The sequence below is a fragment of the Rhinopithecus bieti genome, unplaced genomic scaffold (genome assembly GCF_001698545.2).
Source record: "Rhinopithecus bieti isolate Rb0 unplaced genomic scaffold, ASM169854v2 scaffold_1295, whole genome shotgun sequence".
Taxonomy (NCBI): domain Eukaryota; kingdom Metazoa; phylum Chordata; class Mammalia; order Primates; family Cercopithecidae; genus Rhinopithecus; species Rhinopithecus bieti.
In genome coordinates, this window is record NW_016803880.1 from 768,123 (window position 1) to 794,469 (window position 26,347).

At 39.2% G+C, this 26,347-nt stretch overlaps 1 protein-coding gene across 5 annotated transcripts in view; it reads left to right on the top strand.

Moving 5' to 3' along the window:
• The window catches only part of GRIK1 (glutamate ionotropic receptor kainate type subunit 1), a 416,597-nt gene that overhangs the window by 266,754 nt on the left and 123,496 nt on the right, over positions 1–26,347 (top strand). For all 5 annotated transcript variants that reach the window (XM_017856143.1, XM_017856153.1, XM_017856176.1 and 2 more), the window contains exon 4: positions 11,977–12,158. In XM_017856143.1, the coding sequence (XP_017711632.1) occupies positions 11,977–12,158 (182 nt within the window). The remainder of the gene's footprint in view (positions 1–11,976; positions 12,159–26,347) is intronic.

A 26,347-nucleotide genomic window follows, 5' to 3' on the forward strand; every position in this document is an offset into this window, starting at 1 on the left:
TGAAAATAGATCATTATAGGTAGATATTAGGTTGGTGTAAAAGTAATTGCGTTTTTGCAGCCGGGCGCGGTGGCTCACGCCTGTAATCCCAGCACTTTGGGAGGCCGAGGCGGGCAGATCAGGAGATCAGGAGATCAAGATCATCCTGGCTAACATGGTGAAACCCTGTCTCTACTAAAAATACGAAAAAAAAATTAGCCGGGGGTGGTGGCGGGCGCCTGTAGTCCCAGCTACTCGGGAGGCTGAGGCAGGAGAATGGCGTGAACCCAGGAGGCGGAGCTTGCAGTGAGCCAAGATCGTACCACTGCACTCCAGCCTAGGTGACAGAGCGAGACTCCGTCTCAAAAAAAAAAAAACCAGTAATTTCGTTTTTACTATTAAAAGTAGTGGCAAAAACTGCAATGACTTTGCACCAACTAACAGCTGATAGGTAAATGATAGATTAGATAGATATATATAAATAACCAGATGATAGATTAGATAGATAGATGATAGGTAGATGATCAATTAGATAGCAAGTTGATAAATAGTGAATATAGTTGACAGATAGCTAAATAGATAAATGATAAAGGGTAGATAGATGATAGATAGATAGATAGATAGATAGATAGATAGATAGATAGATAGAGATGATAGATTCCCTTGTTTCATAGATATTTACTGCCAGGCATTATCCTAAATACTGGGGATAAATCACACACACAAAATATCTGACTTCATGGAATCCACAGTCTGTTTCTCTATTGAACAAAATATATAGTAAATATTTAGTATGATAGGTAGTAGAAAATGTTATGAAGAAAAATAAAGCAGCAAATGGTATTTGGGAGACTGACAGTAGAGATGGGATTTACAATTTTGTGTAAGAATACCAGGGAAGTGCTCTAGAAAATACCATTTGAGTAAAAATTTAAAGAGGATAAAAAACAAATCATGTAGATACCTGGGGGAGAGCATTTCAGACATCAGGCAGAGGGAACAGCCAGTGCAAAGGCCCTGCCAAAATAACTCTTTCCTGGTAGCACTGTGCTGAACCCTACCATTAAGCCTTTCATACCATGGAGGATTTGCATATGTAAATATCTAAAAGGACAATATTTAATAATTTCAACTTTTGTTTTAGATTAAAGGGTACATATGAAGGTTTGTGGCATGGGTATATTGCATGATGTTGAGGTTTGGAGTACAAATGATCCTGTCACCCATGCAGAGAGTGAGCACAGGTAGTTACCAATAGGTACTTTTTCAGCCCTTGCTGCCTCCTCTAGTAGTCCCTAGTGTCTATTGTTTCCATCTTTGTGTCCATGTGTACCTAATGTTTAGCTTTCACTTATAAGTAAGATCATGGGCATTTGGTTTTCTGTTCCTGTGTTAATTCACTTAGGATAATGGCCTCCAGCTGCATCCATGTTGCTGCAAAGGACATGAGCTTATTCTTTTTTATGGCTGCATAGTATTTCATGGTGTATATGTACCACATTTTCTTTATCCAATCCACCACTGATGGGCATCTAGGTTGATTCCATGACTTTGCTATTGTGAATAGTGCTGTAATGAACATCTGAGTTTGTAGGTTTTTTGGAAGAATGATTTTCTTTTGGATATATACCCAGTAATGGGATTCCTGGGCCAAATGGCAGTTCTGTTTCAGGTTCTTTGAGAAATCTCCAAAATGCTTCCCACAGTGGCTGAACAAATTTAAATTCCCACCAACAGTATATAAGTGTTCCCTTTTCACCACAGCCTCACCAACATCTGTTGTCTTTTGACTTTTTAATAACAGCTGTTGTGACTGCTTGTGATTTTTATTTGCATTTCTCTGATGATCTGTGATGATGAGCACTTTTTCATATGTTCTTTAGCCGCTTGTGTGTCTTCTTTTGAAAAGTGTCTGTTCACATCTTTTGCCCACTTTTAATGGGGTTATTTTCTGTTTGTTGATTTCAGTTCTTTATAGATTCTGAATATGAGACTTTGGTTGGATGCATAGTTTGCACACATTTTCTCCCATTCTGTGGGTTGTCTGTTTACTCTGTTGATAATTTCTCTTGCTGTGCAGAAGCTCTTTAGTTTAATTGGGTCTCCCTTGTCAGTGTTTGTTTTTGTTGCAATTTCTCTTGAGAACTTAGTCATGACGTATTTGCCAAAAACAATGTACAGAATGGTATTCCTTAGGTTTTCTTTAGAATTTTTTTTTTTGAGACAGAGTCTCGCTCTGTCTCCCAGGCTGGAGTGCAGTGGTGTGATCTCGGCCCACTGCAGCTCTGCCTCCCGGGTTCACACCATTCTCCTGCCTCAGCCTCCCAAGTAGCTGGAACTACAGGCGCCCGCCACCATGCCTGGCTAATTTAATTTTTTGGTATTTTTAGTAGAGACAAGATTTCACCATCTTAGCCAGGATGGTCTTGATCTCCTGACCTCATGATCTGCCTGCCTCAGCCTCCCAAAGTGCTGGAATTACAGGCGTGAACCACCACGCCCAGCCTAGAATTTTTATAGTTTGAGGTCTTACATTTAAATCTTTAATTCTTCTTAAGTTAATTTTCGTATATGGTGAAAGATAGGGTTCTTGTTTTATTCTTCTACATATGGCTAGCAAGTTATCCCAGCATTATTTATTGAGTAGGGAGAAGAATAACATCTTGAATTCTTGTTATAGACACCATTAAGCTAAATATTTAGACAAAAATTATGTAAGCAAAAGAAGAAACAGGGTGCTTCAAATAGGAACTTTCCTGTTCTAAAATTTACCTGTGGATAGGCCCACCTCCCAAAATTCACAACGACGTCATCCCTTACTTCCTTATAAATATGTGAACATTGAGAATACTCATGTACAGAGTATGTGAGTAAGTCTAAAATAACTAAAATGTTTGGGCTGCAAAGGAAAAACACAAGGACATAGAAGTTAATGGCTACTGAAGACTGAAATCTAAAGGGTCATGAAATAGAAGCTTTAGCTAGTCCTCTGGGCTTTCATGGGCAAAGTGGATGAAGGATTGAGGGAAGCAACTTTAGCATCACTGAAAGAATTAACTTTTAATCACCAGATCTCTCAGGGGATGAAATGCATTTCTCTCCAAAATATTTAACAGCCTGATCTGGAAGAGTTCAAGTCCAGGCTTGGGACACCCTGTCACAGGCAGGTCCTGATAGGGATTCCTGCAGTACCCGAGAGGTTACCCTGGAAGGCACATACAGTTGTTCCCAACTTTGGATAAATTGTTTTTCTAAAACCGAAATTGCCACTGCACTGTCCCATCATGATGCCACCCTGGTAAATCATACATTTCTTCACCTTTACTAATGCTGTCAGTCTGTCATTCCACAAATATTTATTGGACACACCAATAAATATTGGTACGGGGCATTGTTCTAAGCAGTGGAATACATTAGTGAATAAAACAGACAGAACCCACTGACTTCAAGGAACTTAGGTTCTATGGGAATAATAAACAATTTTTTCTTTCTATATAAAATGATTATAATTGTTAAACGGTGGTGAGTGCTGTGCAAGAAAGAAAAAGTAGAGCAGATTGAAGAGAATCTGGAAGCCAGAATGTGGTTTGCAGAATTAAAGGTCATGTCACATTGCACAGATGAGGCTTGAGCAAAGGCTGCAAGGAGCTGAGGAAGTGAACCACGTACTGTGAGAGAGAAGGCGGTTCTAGGCAGAGAGAACAGCTAATGTCTCAGGTAAGAGTGTGCCTGATACATCAGAGCAACAGCAAGAAGGCCAGGGTGGATGGATCAGAGTAAGAGGGGAAGGGAGATAGAAGAGATGGTCGGAGAGGAGGGCCTTGTAGGTCATGGAGGACTCTGTAAACCACTGGAGGAGCTTGTGCTCTGCCTGGAATGGGAAGCCATGGAAGAACTTTAAGCAGAGGGTGGGTAAGATTAGAGTAACATTCTACAGTAGTCTCTACTCATCCTAAGGGGATACATTCCAAGACCTCCAGTGGATGCCCGAAACCACGGATAGTACTGACCCCTATATATGCTACGTTTATTTTTTTATTTTATTTTATTTTTGAGACAGAGTCTTGCACTGTCATCCAGGCTGGAATGCAGTGGCACGATCTCAGCTCACTGCAACCTCTACCACCTGGGTTCAAGCAATTCTTCTGCCTCAGCCTCCCCAGTAGCTGGGATTACAGGTAATTGCTACCACGCCCAGCTAATTTTTGTATTTCTAATAGAGATGGGGTTTCACCATGTTGGCCAGGCTGGTCTTGAACTTCTGACCTCTTGATCCGCCTGCCTTGGCCTCCCAAAGTGCTGGGATTATAGGCGTTAGCCACCTCGCCCAGCCTGCTATGTTTATTTCTATACATACATACCTAAGCACTTGTTCTATGTTTGTATATATAGCACTTGTATGAATGATACCTATAATAAAGTTGAATTTATAAGTTAGGCACAGTAAGAGACTAACAACAACAGTGATGAAATGATTCACGTCCCGTGTGGACAGAGCAGGATGGTACAAGACTTCATCATGCTATTCAGAAGGGCATGCAATTGAAAACTTATGAATTATTTCTGGAATTTTCCATTTAATATTTTTAAACCACGATTGACTGTGGGTCGCTAAAATCATGGAAAGCAAAACCTCAGATAAGGAGAGCCTGATCTTGAAGAGTAGTAGGAGTAAAAGAATCACTGTACACTCTACAGAGGCAAAGGTAGAAACATAGCAACCTGCCAGATGGCTCCTCTAGAAACTCAGGGAAGAGATGGAGGCAATACGGTAGAGGAGTAAGATACGCTCAGGTTCTGGAAACATTTTTAATGTACAGCCGGCATAATATCTGAGAGGATATTTGAATGTGTTCCCCACTTGAAAGTTTTTATTACATATGACCATGTCCTCTTTTCTTTTTCTTCATTTATGTGGTGACATTGGACTGTGTTTGAATGATTGCTCAAACATTGTAGGGTCTTTGAGGAAACTGCACAAACATCATCATGGATATTCTCAACTGCACGCATTTTATCTTTTCACTACTATTTTAAGATGTCTTTTTGAGTATCCAGTACAACCTTTGGGTCTGTATGACACTTATTTTGATTTAAGGAACTCAATGACTTAAGGAACTTGGGACAGCTCAGGTTGCCTCAAGAGATTAACCTGTTTAACAGGGAAGATAGCAAGTGTATTCCCTCCTATGGCAAACTCCTCTGAAATATCAAAGTTTGGCCCAGTGTTTCAGTTAAATCAAATGTCAAGAAAAACACTTTGTATTCCTTAGACACAAGACAAATGCCATATGTTAAGTTTATTTTTAAATGGAGGATAAAAACAGGAAGACCATGTTCCAGTCTGAGAAAATATTGATGCCATGGTGTTGGTGAGGCAGGTTATGGTTTAATTCATACGTGTAGATTAAAAGAATCAAAAATGAACTCAAAATAATAATGATATCCTGAGGGAGTACAGGTTAGGAAAGAAGAAAGAGAGAAATAAAAGCTTGATCTTTTTGTCCTGAGCTGAAGGATGGAGTTGTCATTACCTGAAATAGAGGTTATAGGTGGAACTGGTTTGAGGAAATAAGAATGATATCAGAAATTGAGTCATTAACCTGTTAAGTTTGAGTTTCAGATATCTATCAGACATCTGAATGAAGGTAAGAACAGGTAGTTAATACATGAGTCTAGAGTCTAGAAAACAGGTCTGGGCTGGAGACACAAATTTGAGTGTCCTTAGCCTATAGATAGGACTGGATGGATACATCAAGGAAATGAACACCAGATGCCTCTAGCCCTGAATTTATAACACATCAACCTTGATAAGTTTATCTTTGTTTACTTAAGTCATTTTTCTCAACACATCACAGCCATGAGATTTCTAAAATGCAGCCTGCAGTGAAGAGTTGTTAGTCATCACGTCAAATATAGTCTCCAAGCTTTACTGTAAGGATTAATTTGAAATGAGATTAGCATCCCTAACAGCGGCAGAGATTGAAAAAAACAATCAACCCTGGGAGAAAACATACACGAAATGAAAATCACGAAAATAACAGTAACTAAATTCTTGAGTGCTGACTATGTGCACTGTCCTAAATAGATTATTAACTCAGTTAATGTGCTCAACCAGCCTGTGAGTGAGTAAAGTATCTGCTCTTACAGCTGCATTTAAGTACTGACTTAGTTTTTAAAAACTCTGTGTATCATAGTTCCTTCCATTTTCCCATAGAAAACAGAAATAAATATACTCTTCCAGAACCAAGAATCTTCACAGAAGCCTTAACTTTGGACTCAAAGAAAATCAACTTTGGTATGAGTAGTCAAGCTAAAATGCAAGATATGCTATACACAGTCAGTGCCAAATAAATGACTCTTTTCACTTTCTGTCATCACCACTCACCCCATTGTATCGTTATGACCACTTGTGATAGCCAAAACTCTTCTTCTGCTACTTGCTGTCCCACCTTTCCACTTGAAATAGCCCAAGGATGGAAGGACCATTCTTAAAACTCAACAGCAAAAAAACAATAAATTATAGCTTCTTTTTTTCTCTGGACTCACTTTTTTCTACCCTTCATATCTCCCACCTCGGTTCTTTGACCAGAACTCTACTTAAACATTCAGAACTCTGCCCAGGAAACCAATCTTTAGGTATTGCAGGCCAAGCATATTAATTTTAGCTACTGTTGAAGCTTAACGAGAATTCAGCACCAACATATACTGGTGGAGTGCAATATACTTTCTTGAATATTTAGACTAGATTCTTCTTATAAGGTCCTTTGTAACCAAGGTACACAATTTTTCTTTTGGGAAGACTCCCACTTGCTTTCTCTGTTGCACTTCTGAAAAAACCCTATCTATGAAGATCTGCACTTTAAAAATGTTGTATTTCCGCAGGTAATTCGCTCACATACCCATTTTCATTTTTCAGTTTTGATTTTTCCTCTGCTCTGGAGGATGCACAGATCCCCTTAAGAATCCTATTAGATTTGGGTATATTAATATACCCACAAGTTTATGAAATGCCATTTTGCATATTTCCAAGTTCAAATAGAGAAGAAATTAACGTTTAAAATGTGCAACCTGATCTTTGGGTCCCAGTGGTTTATTACATTCATGTTTATGGCATCAGACTCACTGATGGTTTAACAAACAGGACATTGGATTAAGACTCAAGAAAACCTAGGTACTTTTCTTTTGAACTGAGACTCATTAAAGATAGCTAAAGCTATTGAGAAACGGATTGGACTGCGGTGTAAGGTAGAGAATTTCTCACACTGAGAGGTGTTCAGCAGTGGCTGTGTAGAGGGGACTCATGCATCAAGAGGAGTTTGACCTGAAGGTCTCTTCCAATTCCTGCTATTTGTGACCCATTTTCAGGGCCAATCCAAACAATTAACCTCACCATGCCTCACTTTCCTCACTGTGAAATAGCACTGACACCTATTCACCTCAGAAGTATATTCTAGGGTTTATTTCGCTACTTATAAGGCATGGAGCAGACTTCATAAAAAGGGGCAATCTAAATAGCAAAGTTTGTTATTACTTAAAAGGAAGGCATAGGAAATTTTCAATGCTCACTGGAAATAGCAGAGGTTTTTTTTCCTCCTCCATATGCTTCACCTGTTGCCTGAGTTACCCAATGTGCATGCAAATCAGCATTTTTTCTGTGTCACATCTGAGAACACAGAGTAGACAGGCGGCCAAAGCAAGTGTTTAGAATTGGCCATTTGGATATTTTTGAAAGTTGTATCTATATGCAGAGCTTAGCTCAAATTCATGTGAAAAAAAACAGCCTTCTTTCTGTAAAGCATTTATTCAACCAAAGTTGCATTTCCAATTTCGTTCTTGGGGATACAAGTGGAAGAGACTTTTATGATATTATTTTGTATCTGTACGTTTTGTCTTTTTATTTAGAAAGATCTGAACTTAGAGAAAAATTGCAGGACATGTACAATAAACTCCTGTATACCCTTCACCTAGATTCATCATTTATTATCATTTGGCCTCATTTGCTGTAATGCTCTATCATTCTCTTAACATAGAAACACCTACGACAATAAAAATAATACTAAGTAGTAGCACTGTTGAACCATTTGAAAGTAAGCTGCAGACATCTTGACCTTTTTCCCTATAAATACATTAGCATGAATTTCCTAGGAAGGACCTTTCTTGTTACAACCACACTACAATTATCAAGTACAGAAGACTTAACAATAACATAATAATGTTACCTAAATACATAGAAATATATATTTGCTAATATTATTATTGGCAAAATAATAGTATATATTTGCTAGTTGTCCCAGGATCACAAATGGCATTCAGTTGTCAATCCCTTTCATCTCCTTTGATTCAGACAATTCAGCTTTCTTTTGCCATATATGACACTGACATTTTTAAAGAGTCCAGGTCAGATTTATTGTTGAATGTCCCTCTATTGGGTTTGTCTGGCTCTCTCTTATCTACATTTTATTTTTAAATTCTCTCCATCTCAGTGAGCCAGAAAAAAATTCACCTTATCAGCATACCACGTACCTTTACCATTCACTGCAACTGGGGTCCCGGCAGGGCTGGGTCACTCCACACACGGGAGGATTAGCAAAGCTAGGTGTTGTGCCTAAATCAATGTCCTTCCTCTGAAGTAATTATTTGTTTAGCAAATGATTTTTAACTGCTCATTACAACGAAATGTAAATGACTGATGGATTGCTGCAAAATGCAAATATAAGGGAAAGCTTTCTCTAAATTTTGTCTACTGTGTCTTTTGAATTGTAAATTCTCCATCATTTGCTAATGAAGGCAGAAAGGCTTTTCTTAAGCAAACAATTGCTTCAGGAAGAGAAATGTAAAACTCACTCCTTCCCTGTTCTTTGTTCTTCCCCAGTTTCGGTCCCTAATCTTTAAATCTGCTGATCCTCCCCTTTCTGAAGCTAATTTACCTATATACTGGCAAAAGGAGAAAAGTAGGAGTTTAACAGTGAGCTTTTTGTAAAAGATAAATTTATTCCAATTAGAAACTAGTCTTTCGGACTGAATTGTTCTCCCATTTCCTCTATTGGTATTAAAATATATCTTCTTTTATGAAACAATTATAAAAGTTAATGGTCACATTTGGGGGGGTGTGTTTATTAATGGTCTAGTGTACCAAATAAGGATTTAATATTGTGTGCTGGTCTAAAATGTTCTTTCTCTGTTTACTTATATAGCTATTTATTAATATAGTTAGTCAGTTTGTTAATTAGTTTTTCATTCAGTCAGTTGACGAGAGATCCTAAAGTTGGGAGGGGCCGCTGATTTGGAGGAAAGAGCCCTAAATTTGGTATCAGAAGGTGGATTTGGCCTTAATCCCTGGGTCTGCCATTTATTAGCTATATAACCTTGAGCAAGTTACTCCAGCCTGCAGCAGCCTTAGCTCATAATCTGTAAAATTAAGTGGTAATTGATGCCCCATCTACCTCAAGAGAGCAGGGATAAAATTCTCCTACTGGCTGTGAGGACTCTGAAGCAGGTTGTGTTGTCTTGCACCCTCAGGGCCTAACATGAAGCTTGGCATCTAATGAGCATCCAGCAAATGTTTTCCCATAAAAATAAATGAAAGAAGTGAGAAAATGTATGTCAACTTTAAATCCCATAAATATGTAAGTCATCATGATAGAAAGATGTGACATTCTATTCAACACAGAAAAAGAGAGCAGTTCATTGCAGTACACGAAATGCACTTTTTAAATGTTTTCTCCATGTTATTTAGAGACCACATTAAACTGTCCCTTGTGGTTATAGTCATGAAAAAAAAATCTATGTGATTGCCAAGCAGGTGGGTGAAGAGAGAAAACAGGAGAGAAACTCAGGCAGCCTGAAGTCTCTATTTTTTCTCCATCTCATCAAACAGTCCTAAACCGTATCTGTTCCCTCAGCACCAACAACTTGTATTTATAAGGCAGGATGATGATGTCAACAGATTAAGTGTTGGATTCACAAACAGCAATTTTAATCCAGGATTCGTCTTAACTATCTTTGTAAGTTACTTAACTATGTTTGTAAGTTACTTAACTACTCTGGGCCCTGAATTCCTCATTTAAATAATAATAATAATAATGGTTACATCATAGGATTATTTCAAAGATTAACACATATTACAAATAACAAATATATGAACCCACGTTCTATATTTTCTTTCATTTTTAATGTTCCTCCGCAGTTCAGGACGTGGCTCTGGAAGTGAGAAGACAAGCAGGTGATTATAAGTGCCTGAGGGACTTCAACCACATTCACTGATTTGAAAAGGAGCAAGAATCCAGGAAGCCTATTATTCTAGCAATTCAATTTTGTGTAAAAGAGAAAAGGTTCATGTATTAGTCCATTTTCACACAGCTATAAATAACTACCTGAGACTGAGTAATTTATAACGAAAAGAGGTTTAATTGACTCATACTTCCACATGGCTGGGGAGGCCTCAGGAAACTTACAATCATGGTGGAAGGTAAAGGGGAAGGAAGAAATGTCATACATGTTGGCAGAAAAGAGAGAGAGAGCAAGGGGGGAAGTGCCACACTTTTAAACCATCAGATCTCGTGAAAATTCACTCACTATCACAAGAATGTCATGGGGGAGATCCGCCCCCATGATCCGGTCGCCTCCCACCAAGTTCCTCCCCCGAAACATGGGGATTACAGTTCGAGATGAGATTTGAGTGGGGCCACAGAGCCAAGCCATATCAGATCATGAGCCCTAAATCTTGATAAGGTTCTACAGCAACTACCCTCCCATTCTACCACTCCCACACATTTAACTCTGAAGTTCAATATCATTATACATTTATTGTACATCAGAATCAAACCTAACTACGGTGGTAGAGAAACCTCTCCTCATTTGAGCCACACACAAAAAAATGTACTGTCTAGTTAAAAAAAAAAAAAAGTAGCTACATAAGTAAAACAAGAAAAGGAAAAATGTGAGTTTGGCAGTAGCTGGAATCCATGCTGAATCTTGCACTGAACATATCACAATTTTCATCTGAATACTCATGAAGCTTAATATTCCCTATTGATTACCTAAAGCTGACAAACCCTGAAGGCACAGAACTGCATACAAAAAAAATAAAAAAATCCTCAATTTTTCAGTGTGACAGAAGTCCTTACTCTGAGAGCCAAGGTGCAGCATAGTGAGCACCTGTTAACATTAGGGGAAATAAGAGGGAGTCTTTTACACAGTGGCTTTCCTTGCCCTAGTAAAGCACTTCTATTAGGAAACCGTGCAGATCAATACATCCACACCTGTGGTAAACCAAACATTCTCCATCAAGTTAGTTAGACATATATGTTTTGTTGCAATAACCAATAGAGAATTTTTTTAAAATTCTGTTTCTGCTTTTATGATCATAATTTCTAAAAATTCTATGGTCTTTTAAAAACATCAAGTAGGATTTTCCCATTTAACCTTCAAATATTATTAGGAAGAAAATGTAATGAGCATGAGCCATTTACAAATAGTTTATATGGCAGGAACTCAAAGATTATATAGAGCAACCCGACTAATTAGCTGGTTAAGAGTATTTTTTATATAAATACTTAATAAAAGGCTTACAGAAGTTTATAGCCTCGACAAATCTCCATATTCTATTGGTTTTGTGAGTGAGCAGGTGTGATCTATTTCATCGAACTCTTTGGAAACTTCAACCAACTTTTTATTTACCAAGTTTTACAGTTGCAGGCTTGATTTGTTAAAGATAGGAGGTGTTTGCTGAAAGCTGAAAAGGACAATTGCATTCTAAATAAATTTAAAATGCTCCTGAGAAAATTATGCTTCCAAGCCACACATACGCACAAAGGGGAAATAGTATGATCCACCACAGAAAGATGAGTGACAAATGGGAAGTCAGGAGTGTAACCGTTAGGAAGGTGGCCACTGGGTACATTTTGGAGTTGAAACAAGTTTAACTATAGATGACAATAAACAATACTCTGTCGACAGAACAGTCTCGTTGCATGATTGGATGTCATTTTCTAGGTCTAATACGTCTACAAGAGCTCATCAAAGCTCCCTCCAGATATAATATTAAAATCAAAATCCGCCAGCTGCCCTCTGGGAATAAAGATGCCAAGCCTTTACTCAAGGAGATGAAGAAAGGCAAGGAGTTCTATGTGATATTTGATTGTTCACATGAAACAGCCGCTGAAATCCTTAAGCAGGTAAGAGGGCTAGGGAGGAGGTGGAAGTGTGGGAGAAATGTTATTTTCTATTTTTCAAAAATGCCATCTAGTTTTCACTTCACGCAGCATAATAAAACTGCAGCAGTCCAGTTTAGGCTGAAGATTATAATTTTCAGAACCCTTTTAAAGAGGCAAGGGGCTCAGAGAGTTCACAGGGCTTCAGTGAAGCCGTATGTGAGTGCTTAGTTATAAATGTGTGCTTCTATGGGTGGACCAAGTGGTATGTGACTCCTACCAGCAGAAGATGAGAGGAGGACATCATTTCGAGGTGATTAATCATCTCTCTCTCTCTCTCTCTCTCTCTCTCTCTCTCTCTCTCTCTCTGTCTGTCTCTCTCTCTGTCTCTCTCTCTCTGTGTCTCTCTCTCTCTCGTGTCTCTTGAAAAGACTGCGGCAGATTTCATTTACACAATGCCTGACTTGTCCTAAATACATCTTCCTCATGGCAAGACCCCTTTTGTCAAACATGCAGGATTGCAAACACGATAAAAAAGGCATACAGGGACAGTTACAGAAAAGATGCCTCTTTCTTCTAATTTGTTGTAGACAATAAACTGCTATGCATTAATCTCCACAATGTGGGTGGAAATACTTAGTAAATTGTGAAATCCTATATAAATGAAGACATGAGTAATGTTCAGAATAATAACAATAGAACAATACTTTCTGAGCACTTGGTCTTATGCTTAAGAAAGCAAATTCACCGGGAGGCCGAGGCAGGCGGGATCACCTGAGGTTGGGAGTTCGAGACCAGCCTGACCAACATGGAGAAACCCCATTTCCACTAAAAATACAAAATTAGCCGGCCTGGTGGCACATGCCTGTAAGGTCAGCAACTTGGGAGGTGGAGGCAGGAGAATCGCTTGAACCCGGAAGGCGGAGGTTGCAGTGAGCCGAGATCGCACCATTGCACTCCAGGCACTCCAGCCTGGGCAACAAGAGTGAAACTTCGACTCAAAAAAAAAAGCCAAAAAAGTAAACTCAGAATTAGAAGGAAAAAAAAAAAAAGCATAGACTAGTACTTCTCACTCCAGAATGATTTTGCCCCCTGGAAACTTAGAGCAATGTCTGAAGACATTTCGGGGTGTCATATATGGAACAAGGTCCTCTACTGGCAACTAGTGGGTACTGCTAAACATCTTGTAATAAACATCTGGAAAGGCGAGCGAGATGTTTAAAATAGAAGCATTAATAAAAGATCAGATGAATGAACTTGGAAGAAAGAAAAAATAGCCAGGTTTTATTTATGTGGTCTGCCGGCCATCTCTTTATGTTTCAGTCGTTATTGTGGCATAGGCAATGTTTTTATCTAAATAACACAAGCTGTTATTGTATTATTTTGTTTAAAAGGTCTGGGATTGCTATGTTGTTGACGGTAAGGGCCGGTAATTTCATAAGTAGATAAACCCCTCTACAGGAATGCAGAACTGTGAATTCTTGAATCACTAGAAAGAGCTCTTTTCAAATAGTCATCTGGCCTGACTCTCTGGTGCTCCATCTCACACTTGCAGAGCACCTCCACACAACCGTTGAGTTCAGAATTGAGTTTTTAATTGCACTGAACATCGGCAGTCAAAAAAGTTAACCAAATGTTTCCATTATCTGTTGGATGATTAGAATAAAAAAGAAATCTATTTAAAGTTGGAGCTGGGAGGCTGAGGCAGGAGGATCACTTGAGGTCAGGAGTTCAAGACGAGCCTGGCCAACACGGTGAAACCCCGTCTCTATTAAAAATACAAAAAAATTAGCGGGGTGTGGTGACGGGCACCTGTAATCCTAGCTACTTGGGAGGCTGAGGGAAGAGAATCACTTGAACCTGGGAGGTGGAGGTTGCAGCGAGCCAAGATTATGCCACTGCACTCTAGCTTGAGTGACAGAGCGAGACTCCATCCCCCAAAAAATAAATAAATAAAATAAAATAAAGCTGGGAACACAAAGTTGCATTTGAAAGCCATTACAGACATCACCATATCTAATTCTCACACTTTGCAAGATATAAAATGACATCGCCAGAGTCATGCATCCAATGCTTTCTCCACCATGACATGCTGTCACTCCTGTTAGGCAGAAGAGTATTGGTTTCTTAATTCTACGCTATAGTTACATTAACAAATCTTTAGATATTAAAATTATCTCTCCATAAAGCAAGCAAGCATGTGGCAGTAGTGTCAACAACTGAAGAACTTTAAAGGTAAAGAAATGCAATCAGTAATCCTTTATCATAAGGCTTCATTTAAGAATGTTAATACAGTTCATTAAAGGATGTAATGAAGTGTGTGGGTCAGAACTGAGAAAAACACCCAGATTTATGTGTAGCCCTCAAAAGGCAAAGAAGCTTCCCTTCCCAGGAGCCTGTTGTAACACAGGTTGAGGACGTCTGTTAGATTTAAGAGAATGATTTGCTGATGAGGCTTCTCTTTGCTAGATACTCATTTGTCTCACACAACTGGCCACACCTCTCCCAAGGGCGGGTCTGGAATAGGCAAGAGCAGTGTACGGTGATGACAGGGAAGGGCTGTTTCTATTTCACTAAATTTGGACTTGAAGTTCCTTTGATAGAAGTGCTTCTTTCCTAGTAGCCTGGGGATTACATCATTCAAAGGACAATTAAGACAAAAACAAAAGCAAAATATCTAAGAGCGGCACTCTCAAGAAATGTCTAGCTGGGACAGCAGGGAGTAGGATTAGTTCAGCTTTGTGCCAGCCACTGACACAGATGTGTTTCTCTCTATCCTCTCTCTTATGTTTTAGCCTATGTTTGCTTTTCCTAATCATTTTAGTGTTAAGAGTGGCTGTGAGGCTTGGAGGAAGACACTAAAGAGATGGCTCATCCTGTTTTCGTTCTAGACTAATAATCTGCAAATATTTTGGAGATAAGAACCTTTTGTTTAAAGGTCCTAGCATGAAATTCCTCCTGTATTGCATGTAAAAGGGCAATTGCTCTTTTTGGAATAACTACAGAGGACTCAGGTCAGCTTAACGGGACTTCATTGGAACCTCCAGAGGCTGATGTGCTTGAAATGGGATATTGGAGACATCAGAACTTTTCTGTTCTGGTCAAAGTAAGGCCTAAGCACTCTATGTGATCCAGCTTAACTTGCTCCATTTGCCCCGAAGAAAAACCTGTAGAAACAGAGACTTGTCTGCTAAGAGGTTCCCTAGGGAGGCTGAGGACTCAGGAGTTCTGGTTCCTGATTCTGGCTGCCATCGCACTAATCCTTGAACCCAAGGAAAGGAAGGAGACTTACCTCTTTTACCGAGGGTCCTAAGAGGTGCCAACGAAGGTGCATGGCATCCTACATGATCATAGCATCAATCTCAAACAACCCCCTGAGGTGAGTTTGGTATTCTCGCTTTCGAGGTGAGGCAACTGATGCTCAGACAGGATAAGTGATCCATATAAGATCACTCTCTGAGCCTGGCTAGGCTGACATGTGGTCTCCAGACTGCCTCATCTCAGAGCCTGTGTGCTCACTTTACTCTGAAGGGCCCCCAAGCAGAATGGATGACTATTCTGAAGTAGGCTTTCAGAAATGTCTGGAAAAAAAAACACGACCATATGCTGCTGGTCTTCTTTAGATAAGATTAGTATTAATAGTTTTTACTTTTCTGGTAACTGAAATCACTGCCAAGAACAGTTCTCTGCCAGGTCAATGTGGTACTCTCTTTATGTGCATTTTCCATCATTATCCTGCATTTCCCTGCACCTTTATCATATTTTCCCACCTTTCAATGATTCTTAAGAAACGAAGAAATCAAAGGCACTTTAAAGATATTTAACATTTATCCAAAAGTAAAAATTGGGGAAAAGTCTATAGTTATTCTTGGGCATGCTAATTACTCCAGCAAAGTAATTATTTCTATTCATATTGAACAAGTACTATATGATGAGAATCTGAGAAGTTATTTCTCCAAAATTCATTTGAAATTTGAATGTCAAGACTTGATTAGGCTACAGAAGATAGGGCTTTCATATGAACTTTCTTCATGAATTTCTACATTTGGAAAGTTTCCATAAACCAGAAGGTTGCATGTGTCCTCTCCCCAACATATCCACCCACCACCTCGAAGCATGGTCCTGATGCTTTGAAAAGATGCTGCTCTCTCTGTAACCTGCCTTCACCGTGGAAACCACTGCTCCTCCTCACTCTCATTTCCCCAAGTCCAACTACTCTTTCACTGACTCTTTGCTGTTTATCTTTCTTATACACCCTCATTCATACCGAGTGTGATTTTCCTGAGGGAATGGCTGAAATGAGATGAATTTAAAGAATGAAGCAAAGGGCAAGAAAGCGCTACCTATGGAATTCCCAACTTGTGCCTAGCAGGATGCTGGGTGCTAAGCAACCATCTCATGTAAGTGACCCAATAACTTCTGATATGATCGGTATTATTCCTCTTTTGCAACTGAAAATTGAAGCTAAGATAATTTTATCTACCATATACTGAGCATACACTTAAATAGAAAGTACCAAGGCCTGCGTGAGCTGACCTTGCCTCTCTCTCCAGCCTTCTTGCTGGCCTCCAGTATCTGATACTCCACTTCAGAGGCATCCTTTCTGGCCACGTGACACAGCCTTTTCTCCCCACATCATAGCCTTTGCACTTGTGGTTGCCAAATCCAGGAGCATTCTAAATTCCCAGTCATTCCCACCTAAGTTTTCATGAATATCTCTTGAGAGATAAAAGAGAGGAAGCTCCCTTCTCATTCTCTATATCCCTTCATTCTACTTAGTTTGCTCTGTCACCACAATAAAAATCATAGTGAATTAACACATTTACTCACGTGCTGTCCATATCCCTTACAACACTGTAAGTTCCAAGAGGACAGAAACCTTCTTTGTCTTTTTCCCCCAAATCTCTAGCACCTACTACTTTATTTGACACATAACGAGTGTTCAGTACAGCTCTGTCAAATGAATACATGAACCAAACGAATGAATGAGCCAAGAACTGTTCTAGATTCTTTCAGTAAATCATCCCCAAAGTCATATTTTCTTCTACCCCAGTGAGTCTGCTATACTCTCATCTCTGCCAAGCACCTTTAGGTGAGTTGCTCCTCCACGCCTCTGTTACCCTGAAAGAAAAGCTTTATTCAACTATGAAATCTTATAATATTAAGAAACTGTAATGCATCTGAGCCTGTGACTTCACTTCCTGAAAATAAATTCGGCTCTTTGGAGAACTGCCTAGTTACTTTTAAATCTATAGTAGGATTGAGTGAGCAAATCGCGATTTCAGGCACCCATCCCTAATGGTTTTCTGATGAAAAGCAAGGTGGCACTGCCTTGCTCCATTCAGTGGGAAGCTCCCTGGGAACTGGGCCAATTTCCTGAGCTGGAGAATGGCCAGCAGGTGAGCATGAACACACTGTTTCACACTCAGAAAACCCGCTCTCTCCTTTATATGAACAAATCGAGGAAAGTTTTTTTCTCCCACAATGCTAGTGGCAACGAGTATTTAGCTATAATTGAGCCATTCGTCTCCATAAAACATTTAGCACCAAAATAGTTTGTACAGCTATATTGCATTTTCTCCTGTCAACATTTGCATGCTCTTGCATGCTCTTGCATGCCCCTCATCCACTTTTTTGTTTTTTATCTCTTTCAATTAACATAAAAACAAGGCGAGGAAGAAAATAATTTTTTGTTGTTTGTTTTCTTAAATGCCTGGTTTTCCTCTGCTAGGAAGTGCAAAGACAATGCTAGTTAATCAAATAATTTTGTGCATTGATTCTCTCCTCATGTATGTTGTGCCCAGTGGCTGTAATGATGGCAAACAGAGATGGTAAAATTGGTTTCATCTCTCGTTTAGATAAGACAGAAGCAACCATCGGCCGTGATCTCTCATGATAGAAAACATGAAGTCAAGCATGGCACACTATGCTAAGAGATTGTAAACATGTGCCCACCAAGTCAGATCTATAAGTCAATCATTTTTTTCATCATAAACACATAGAATAGGCCAAAGACCTCAGGGGCCATTTTATACTGAACACGTACCGGAGGCTGGCACTGTGCTAAACAGGTTAAATGCATCAGTCATGTAATGTTTATGAGAAAATTCTGTATAGAAGAAACTGACAGAACCCAGAGAGATTTTGTAACTTGCCCAAGGTCACAGAGCTAGCAAGTGGCAGGTCTGGGATTTAAAACTTATCTGAGGCTTTGAAAGGAAAAAAAAATGTAACCTCTTCTGCAACTGTTGTGTACAAGATGTCAACTGTTTCTTGTCTTATTGCAACCTGAAACATATTTTAGTTAAGCCTTGCACTTCTTGAAGGAAGGTGTTTCATTTTATTCTCAAACATCCAATCATGTCTAGCTTTACACAATTCCTTAAGAAATGGTGAACAATGAGATTACTTGGACTCTGGAAGGGGAACATCACACATTGGGGCCTATTTTGGGGTGGGGAAGAGTGGGGAGGGATGGCATTGGGAGCTATACCTGATGTAAATGATGAGTTGATGGGTGCAGCACACCAACATGGCACATGTATACACATGTAACAAACCTGCACGTTGTGCACATGTACCCTAGAACTTAAAGTATAATAAAAAAGAAAAAAAATGCAAATTATATCAAATGTCCCATGGCCAAGTAGAGAATGTGGCAGGGATATCGTAGAGAAATGTATTCCTTCATTCAATACTTATTTGTTGAGCACTGATTGAAGGTGTTGGGGATAGAACAGTGGAAGCAACAAGAATAAAAACCCAAATCTCTGCCCCATTAAGGCAAAGAAAGACCTTGAAAATGAATATAACAAGCGTAAAACTATCCAATGCTTGCAAATTGGCCTAATACCATAAAGTTACTTTCTTTTTTTAATTAAAAAAACTTTTTATTTATTTATTTATTTAGTTATTATTTTATTTGAGACAGAGTTTTGCTCTTGTTGCCCAGGCTGGAGTGCAGTGGCGTGATCTCGGCTCACTGCAACCTCCGCCTCGCAGGTTCAAGTGATTCTCCTGCCTCAGCCTCCCAAGCAGCTCAGATTACAAGCATGTGCCACAACGCTCAGTTAATTTTGTATTTTTAGTAGAGATGGGGTTTCTCTATGTTGGCCAGGCTGGTCTCAATCGCCCGACCTCAGGTGATCTGCCTGCCTCGGCCTCCCAAAGTGCTGGGATTACAGGCATGAGCCACCACGCATGACGTATTTATTTATTTTTGAACTTTTGTTTTCTGTTCAGGGGTACATGTGCACGTTTGTTATATAGGTATATTCCTGCCAGTGAGGGACGGTGACTAGAATCTTAGACTGAAAGTTGGGAGACCCATTTGCAAGTTCTGCTTTTTCCCTAAAAGAGTAAAATAACTACCATTTATTTGGTATTCCCTGCATGCAAAATGTGCTGTGTGTTTGACTGGAATGATCTCTTTTTATCCTCTCAAAATAGTCTATGTCATAGATGAGGAACACGAGGCTTCAGGTCACACACTCAATGACAGGTCTGGAATTTCATATCAGAGTATGATGTTCACATCACCCGCGTTGCTAACATCCTGTAAACGGGCAGCTTCGAGAAATTCTATTGATGCCTCTTCAATTCAGTCACCTCATCTATAAATAACATTATCAAAGCCTGCTAATATTTCCATCAGCTCTGAGCTTCCATGCATACACGTGACCAAGAATCCTCTTACCAGCATTTAGATATAAAGAACTTGCTTGTACTTAGTAGGCTCTCAAAGAAATGGGAAATGAATTAAGCAGTTCATTCTTTCTTAAAGTTTCTCCAGTCCTTTGACAGTCTTTGAGCCAGTTAATTGATAAGTTCATTACTTTGGATAAATCTTGACAATGTAATAATGATGAATCAATTTATACTAATTTGATGATAATTTGTAGTATGTTATATAATTATTTTGGCGCTACTTTCTCATACTAATTATGTTGTTCTCAGGCTGATATTAACATCTATTTATATTCCCTGAACACGTAGTTAGTTTTAGTTGTAAGGAGTGGTTCACAGATACGAGTATATTATTAAATGTATACAAGGATTAATTGACATGTGGATAACCAACAATTTACTAAAGGTGCGTGCAATTTGCCCATATTCTTAGTGTCCAGGATATCCATTTGAGGATTCTCAAAGGCCTCCAAAAAGTCAATTTAAGAAAGGACTTAGATTTGCTTCCACCTGAATTGGGAAGTGAGAAAAACCGTATATGTGTATGCTTCAAAAATACTCTAATGCTTAATTCCAGTTATATCAACATTTGACTATAGTAGGAGAGAAGAAAAAATTTCCTTGCAGTGGAAGCAGGGGTACCTTAGAACAAATTGTGAAGAGTATTTGAACATGTGTATGCTGGGGCACATCTTAAGCCTATTTTATCAACGAACTTCAACTTTATTCAAAATTGTAAGAATGTGCATGCTCTTGGATGTACCTTTTTCATGGAAAGGGGTTTGTAGTATCCATCAGATTTTCTAAAGAAGCCTGCACAGTAAAGTGGTTTAAAAATTACTTTGCTAGGTTAACCTTTTCTACTTCCTCAACCCTTCATAAATGCAAGATTTTATCAATCTTCCGACTTTTCCCATGAGTGTTAGCCAAATCCTCTCAGCCATAAGGGTAATCCTGTGAAATGTAACTTTCACCATTTATCCAGCCAAACTATGTGTCAGGTTTTTTTTTTGGCCCATGGAGTTCTGAAATGTGCCAAAGAATCTTCTGGGGTGAAAGGGGAATTACCATATCATTAAAAATACTAATGTATTAGATGAGATCATTATTTAGTGAAGGATCCGGTGATTCATTATTTTCCACTTCTCTAAGAAGGCAATGTATTAGTACGTATGTCACATTATTTGAGAAAATTTAAATGTGACAATGGATTAAATATAAAGCATTAAGCTCAGCACCAATATATAAAATATTCCGCTTAAAGATTATTGTTGTCATTAGTAGCAGTAGTCTTGTGTCTAGGCAAAACTACAGGTGTGGTACAATTCTTAGAACTGGGTTCCCAATTGTAACTCCGTACATCACTCCCTGCTCTACATCATAACAATGGTTTCCAAGGCTCCTCTCGGCCTAACACACCAGTCTCCTTGAGATCCCACCTGACGTAATTACATTTCCATGCTAGAATTAACACCTTGCACCCTCTTCGTTCTTCCCTCAGCCAACCAGTTTCTCCTCCTCTGTCCCTTTCTTGGTGACTAGAAATTTCATCCAATTGGCCAGGCGCGGTGGCTCACGCCTGTAATCCCAGCATTTTGGGAGGCCGAGGTGGGTGGATCAAGAGGTCAGGAGATCGAGACTCTCCTGGCTAACACGGTGAAACCCCGTCTCTACTAAAAATACAAAAAATTAGCCGGGCGAGGTGGCGGTGCCTGTAGTCCCAGCTACTCGGGAGGCTGAAGAAGGAGAATGGTGTGAACCCGGGAGGCGGAGCTTGCAGTGAGCCGAGATCCGGCCACTGCACTCCAGCCTGGGCGACAGAGCAAGACTCTGTCTCAAAGGAAAAAAAAAGAAAAAGAAATTTTGTCCAATTACTGCAGCCAGAACCCAAGAAATTCACCTTACTTGTCCTCGCCTTTCACATTCATTAGTTAGCAAACTGGAGATTTTCTGCCCTCGGAATATGTTTCAGATTCAACCTCCTTTTCTCTATCTCTCATCATCTTCTTTCTGTACTAATATAATTGATCTCTCTGCCATAAGTTCCTTTCCCCTCCTATTTCCTAACTATCCTCTGCATAGTCTCAAACACTATTCATTCTGAGTAAAATATCTGATGTTATACCTCCATGTTTGAAATTGCTGAGTGCCACCCTCCCCACCCTGGATGTTGCATTAAGAATAAAGGACACATTTCTTAGCATGCTGTGCAGAGTTCTCCACACCTGTTCCCACTGTCATTATAACATCTATTACAAAAATATCTATTATGTCTAATATACCCTTTTAGCCAAAAAAAAATCTGTTACAAATTTTTAGAAACTATCCTTTCTTACTCCATTAAGGAGATTAAAGTTATTTCCAAATGTGACCTAAAGGGATTTAAAATCACAAGAAAAACTGTATCTAATTAATTCAAATATCTTGAGGGATGTCATAATAGGAGATCAAGGTAGGTCTGAATTCTTACAGAAGAAGAACTGTGAGTGAAGCACCTCCTAGTCCCTGGAATATCGTCCAAAGAAGGCCCTTACACAGCTGGGTCCAGCATTTACACAGGAGGCTCCCTCACAAGTAGACAGGAAACTTAACAAACTCTGGTGGATGGATCGATGCATCCTACTTAAGGTAAAGCTTTGACTCCTGTGGTTCTAACTTTGGTCTTAAATAACCATATGCTTTTATTTGGATTCTCAAACTCCAGCAGAATTTTGTGCAAATTATTAACTTTCCTGCCACTTACACCTCCTATTATCAATTAAGAAATTAATAAAGCCCTAAGATCCCAAGATTGAAATCAAACCTGGATTCAGATACCATAACTATGCTTTGTCTCTCAGATCTATAAATGAGGAATAACACTTCCTCTCCAATTAAATGTCAAGAACCTATTACTGTAGTGAACATCATGCTGTGGCACTCAGCAAGCAGTCACTGTGAATATTATTGTTGTAGCTTAAAAATATGAGCTTGGTTAATATAAATCAGTGGTTCTCAGCACTGGCTGTACATAAGTATCACCTGGGGAGTTTTTAATAACTATCAATGCCTGAAACATACCCCATACCAAATAAATCAGAATATTTAGGAAGGAGGCTCAGGCATTGGTATTTTGGAAAAGTTTCTTGTTGGTTCTAATAATATACTGAGAAACACTGATATAAACTGTTTTCTAAGCCTGATAATTTTCAGATAAGTTGACAAAGTCAAGTCACCCAAAAAGTTGAAGATCAAGGCCCAGACTCATGAAGACTTTACTGGGTACTAGAGATCTCATGAGACCAGCAAGATCACCATTTAATGGCTGCGCCCCTGTCTCTCCTTCAAAAGGTGACTTTCAAGCAGATTTGAAGTATAGTTTTCATGAACATCATTATGAAAGAAGCTTATTACAAAAAGATTACACTGAATCATCTGGGGTAGATAATAATTCAAACTATTCTGTTACCTTCCAGCTTCTAGATTTTGTTCAATAATTTGCTGTTAAAATTTCTTTCCCCTGTATTCTGTCTTACATATCATCTTTCCACCAATTTTCCCTAGATGTTGCAGAGAGGTTATTTTTTAGATTCATGTAATTGCCCCCAAAGTTCCATTCTCTCCTATTTACCAGATTGCCTATTTCATTCTGCCATGGGAAATCTTCTTTTCCTGCTCTGTTCTCAGCAGTCTGGCCTCCTTAAATAGCATAATCTCATCTGTTGTGCACCTGGGTGATGCAATCTGGCTCTTCTAGTAGGATCATCTTCTAAGCTAAACTCAACCCCAATGATTTCCACTCCACTTATTAATATCTATTAGTATGAGCTTCCTTTCTCTTGCAGACCATACCTCCAGGGAGAGAAGCTTATAAAGGAGTTAAGACTGAGAAGAACTTCCAAATAGTACAGTTATTTAATTCATCAACTCTTTGTGGAATACTTTCTGCTTTTCTTTAGTTTAACTTGGAGGCAGAAGAAAAGGGGGCTGGATTTATAAATCGTATAGCACAGTTTTCAAATGCAAGGAAAAACCCTAGACTTGTGGTTAGCTTATCACCTGTGTACATGCATGTGGTTAATACGTGTAAGTGAATGGAGGAAACAGAGAAATTTAGCAAGCTGTCAACCTCAAACCAAAAAAAAGTCAATTTTTCCAAAAACATGATACATGTTTTTGACGTTACCAAAGCTGCAGTAATGTACCAATCACTGGAGTTAGGGTTATGGCAATTTCATATGCCGTAATCACAGAAAGATGAGAAAATGAGATGTATTGGTTTTCCATTGCTGCTGTAACAAATTATTCCAAATTTAGTGGCTTAAACAACATATTCATTTATAGTTATAGAGATCAGAAATCTAAAATCATTTTGTCAGCAGGGCTGCTTTTCTTCTGGAAGCTTCTGGGGAAGATCCAACTTCTTGCCTTTTGTTACTTACAGAGACTGTCCTCATTCCTTGTCTTGTGGCCCTGCGTCACACTCCTTCTTTCCCTCTCCTTCCATTTACACGTTCCCATTTACACCTTCTCTGCCTTAAGGCCCTGTTGTTTTCATTGTGATGACATCGGGCCCACCTAGATAACTCAGAGAAATCACTCCGTCTCAAAATCTTTTGTTTGATCACATTTGTAAAGTCCATCTCCATGTAAAGGAACATATTAATTGGTTCTGGAATTAAGACGTGGACATCTTTAGAGAACCATTATTTAGCCTTCTCCATAAGGAGATGGGTATCTTTCTGTATATCAGGTTCTTTGTGGGGTCTAATGCCATTTTCTGTACATTCCACTGTTCCTTTTGTAGGTGTAAGCTATAATCACTCAGTGTGGCATGAATGTACTTTCCATAGCAATAAACGCTGATCTAAAGACTGTTTTATATCTACCTTGTTCTACTGATGACCACCATTAAAAATTGCATGGCCAAAGAGGCATCTGGCTCAGAGGATAGTATAGATGCAGTCTAAAATATTACAGTTAACAAATAAAAAAGAGCTACACTCTGAAGCTCAAACTTTCTTCTTAAAATTGCTGCTCAGAGACTTTGTTATCATTCACTTGGTTTCCTGAAGACTCTTGTGCCAAAAATACCTTATTTCTATCTCGAGGTGAAACCATTATTTTAGCCACATTGCATGTTCACACATTTGGAAGTTATTCACTTGAAATTATTGATTACAAACCATGTCTGGTGGTTTAGAATTTATCCTGATATTGAGAAAGGCTATAAAAAGAGAAATACACTTCAGCTTAGTCAGTATAAACTTCCAAGATGCCTATTTTTCAATGGAAAAAAAACAGTAATAAAAAAAAAAACATAAATATTACAAGAACACCTCAAAGTTGCTCAGGAGCACTCCAGGTTCCATTTTGAGTTTCTGTTACCACAATAGCAACAGCAGACCAATTATGTCTGACATACGGATTTCCCTTAGTGATGGTTGCTGAGAATTTGTGGAGAGGAATTTTTCATTGGTGTCTCCATAGCTCTGCATTACCTTCCAGAAAATGATCAGACTGAAACACGGTGCAGGCTTCTTAAGATACCTCCACGTGTTGTTGGAAGACTCTGAGCCAAAGACTTTCCCTGTATTTTATAGAATGACTCTGTCACCAACCACAGCCATTAGACCCCTATGAACTACGTCCTGGTCATCTTTACCTAGACTTCATTGAGGACTCACAAGACAAACTAAAATACGGCCTTGGTGCTGCTCAGGCTGTATGTGATAACTTCACCCATCAAGATCTAAGAGATCATCACAGCCAGGAACAACTAGACTAGACTAAGAAGGTCAATATCACTGTGAACAAGGTCATGAGCGTTCTGTGGCAAAAATTCCAGAAAGCAGCTGGACCAATGAGGGATCACTGTTGTCAGTGAGCAAGGACTGTGTCTCAGGATATATTGATAACAATGGGGCCTTAGAATTGTCCTTTCAAGAGCCAGCTGGCATTGAGGTTTTGTTGTTGTTGTTGTTGTTGTTTGAAACGTAGTTTCACTCTTGTTGCCCAGGCTGGAGTACAATGGCCTGATCTCAGCTCACCGCAACCTCCGCCTACTGGGTCCAAGTGATTCTCCTGCCTCAGCCTCCCGAGTATCTGGGATTACAGGCACGTGCCACCACGCCCAACTAATTTTTTTTATTTTTAGTAGAGACGGGGTTTCTCCATGTTGGTCAGGCTGGTCTCGAACTCCCGACCTCAGGTGATCTGCCCACCTCGGCCTCCCAAAGTGCTGGGATTACAAGCGTGAGCCACCATGCCTGGCTGGCATTGAGTTTTTATTCTGCCTTCTGATGACCCATTTACTGGAAATAAAATAAAGCAGTAATTATTTTTTAGCTACTGAAACAATGGAATAGTCTTATGGTATTTCCATGTAGAGTAGCATGATACGGAGAAAGCATTTACAAGCCACTCCCCTGCCTCTGATTTAAGAATGATGTTATCTAGATGGAATGGAAGGTCCTAAGAATGCAGGAGCTTAAGTCTTTTGGCATTGATGTCTTTTGAGTTCTTATAATTAATTCTGTAACAATATA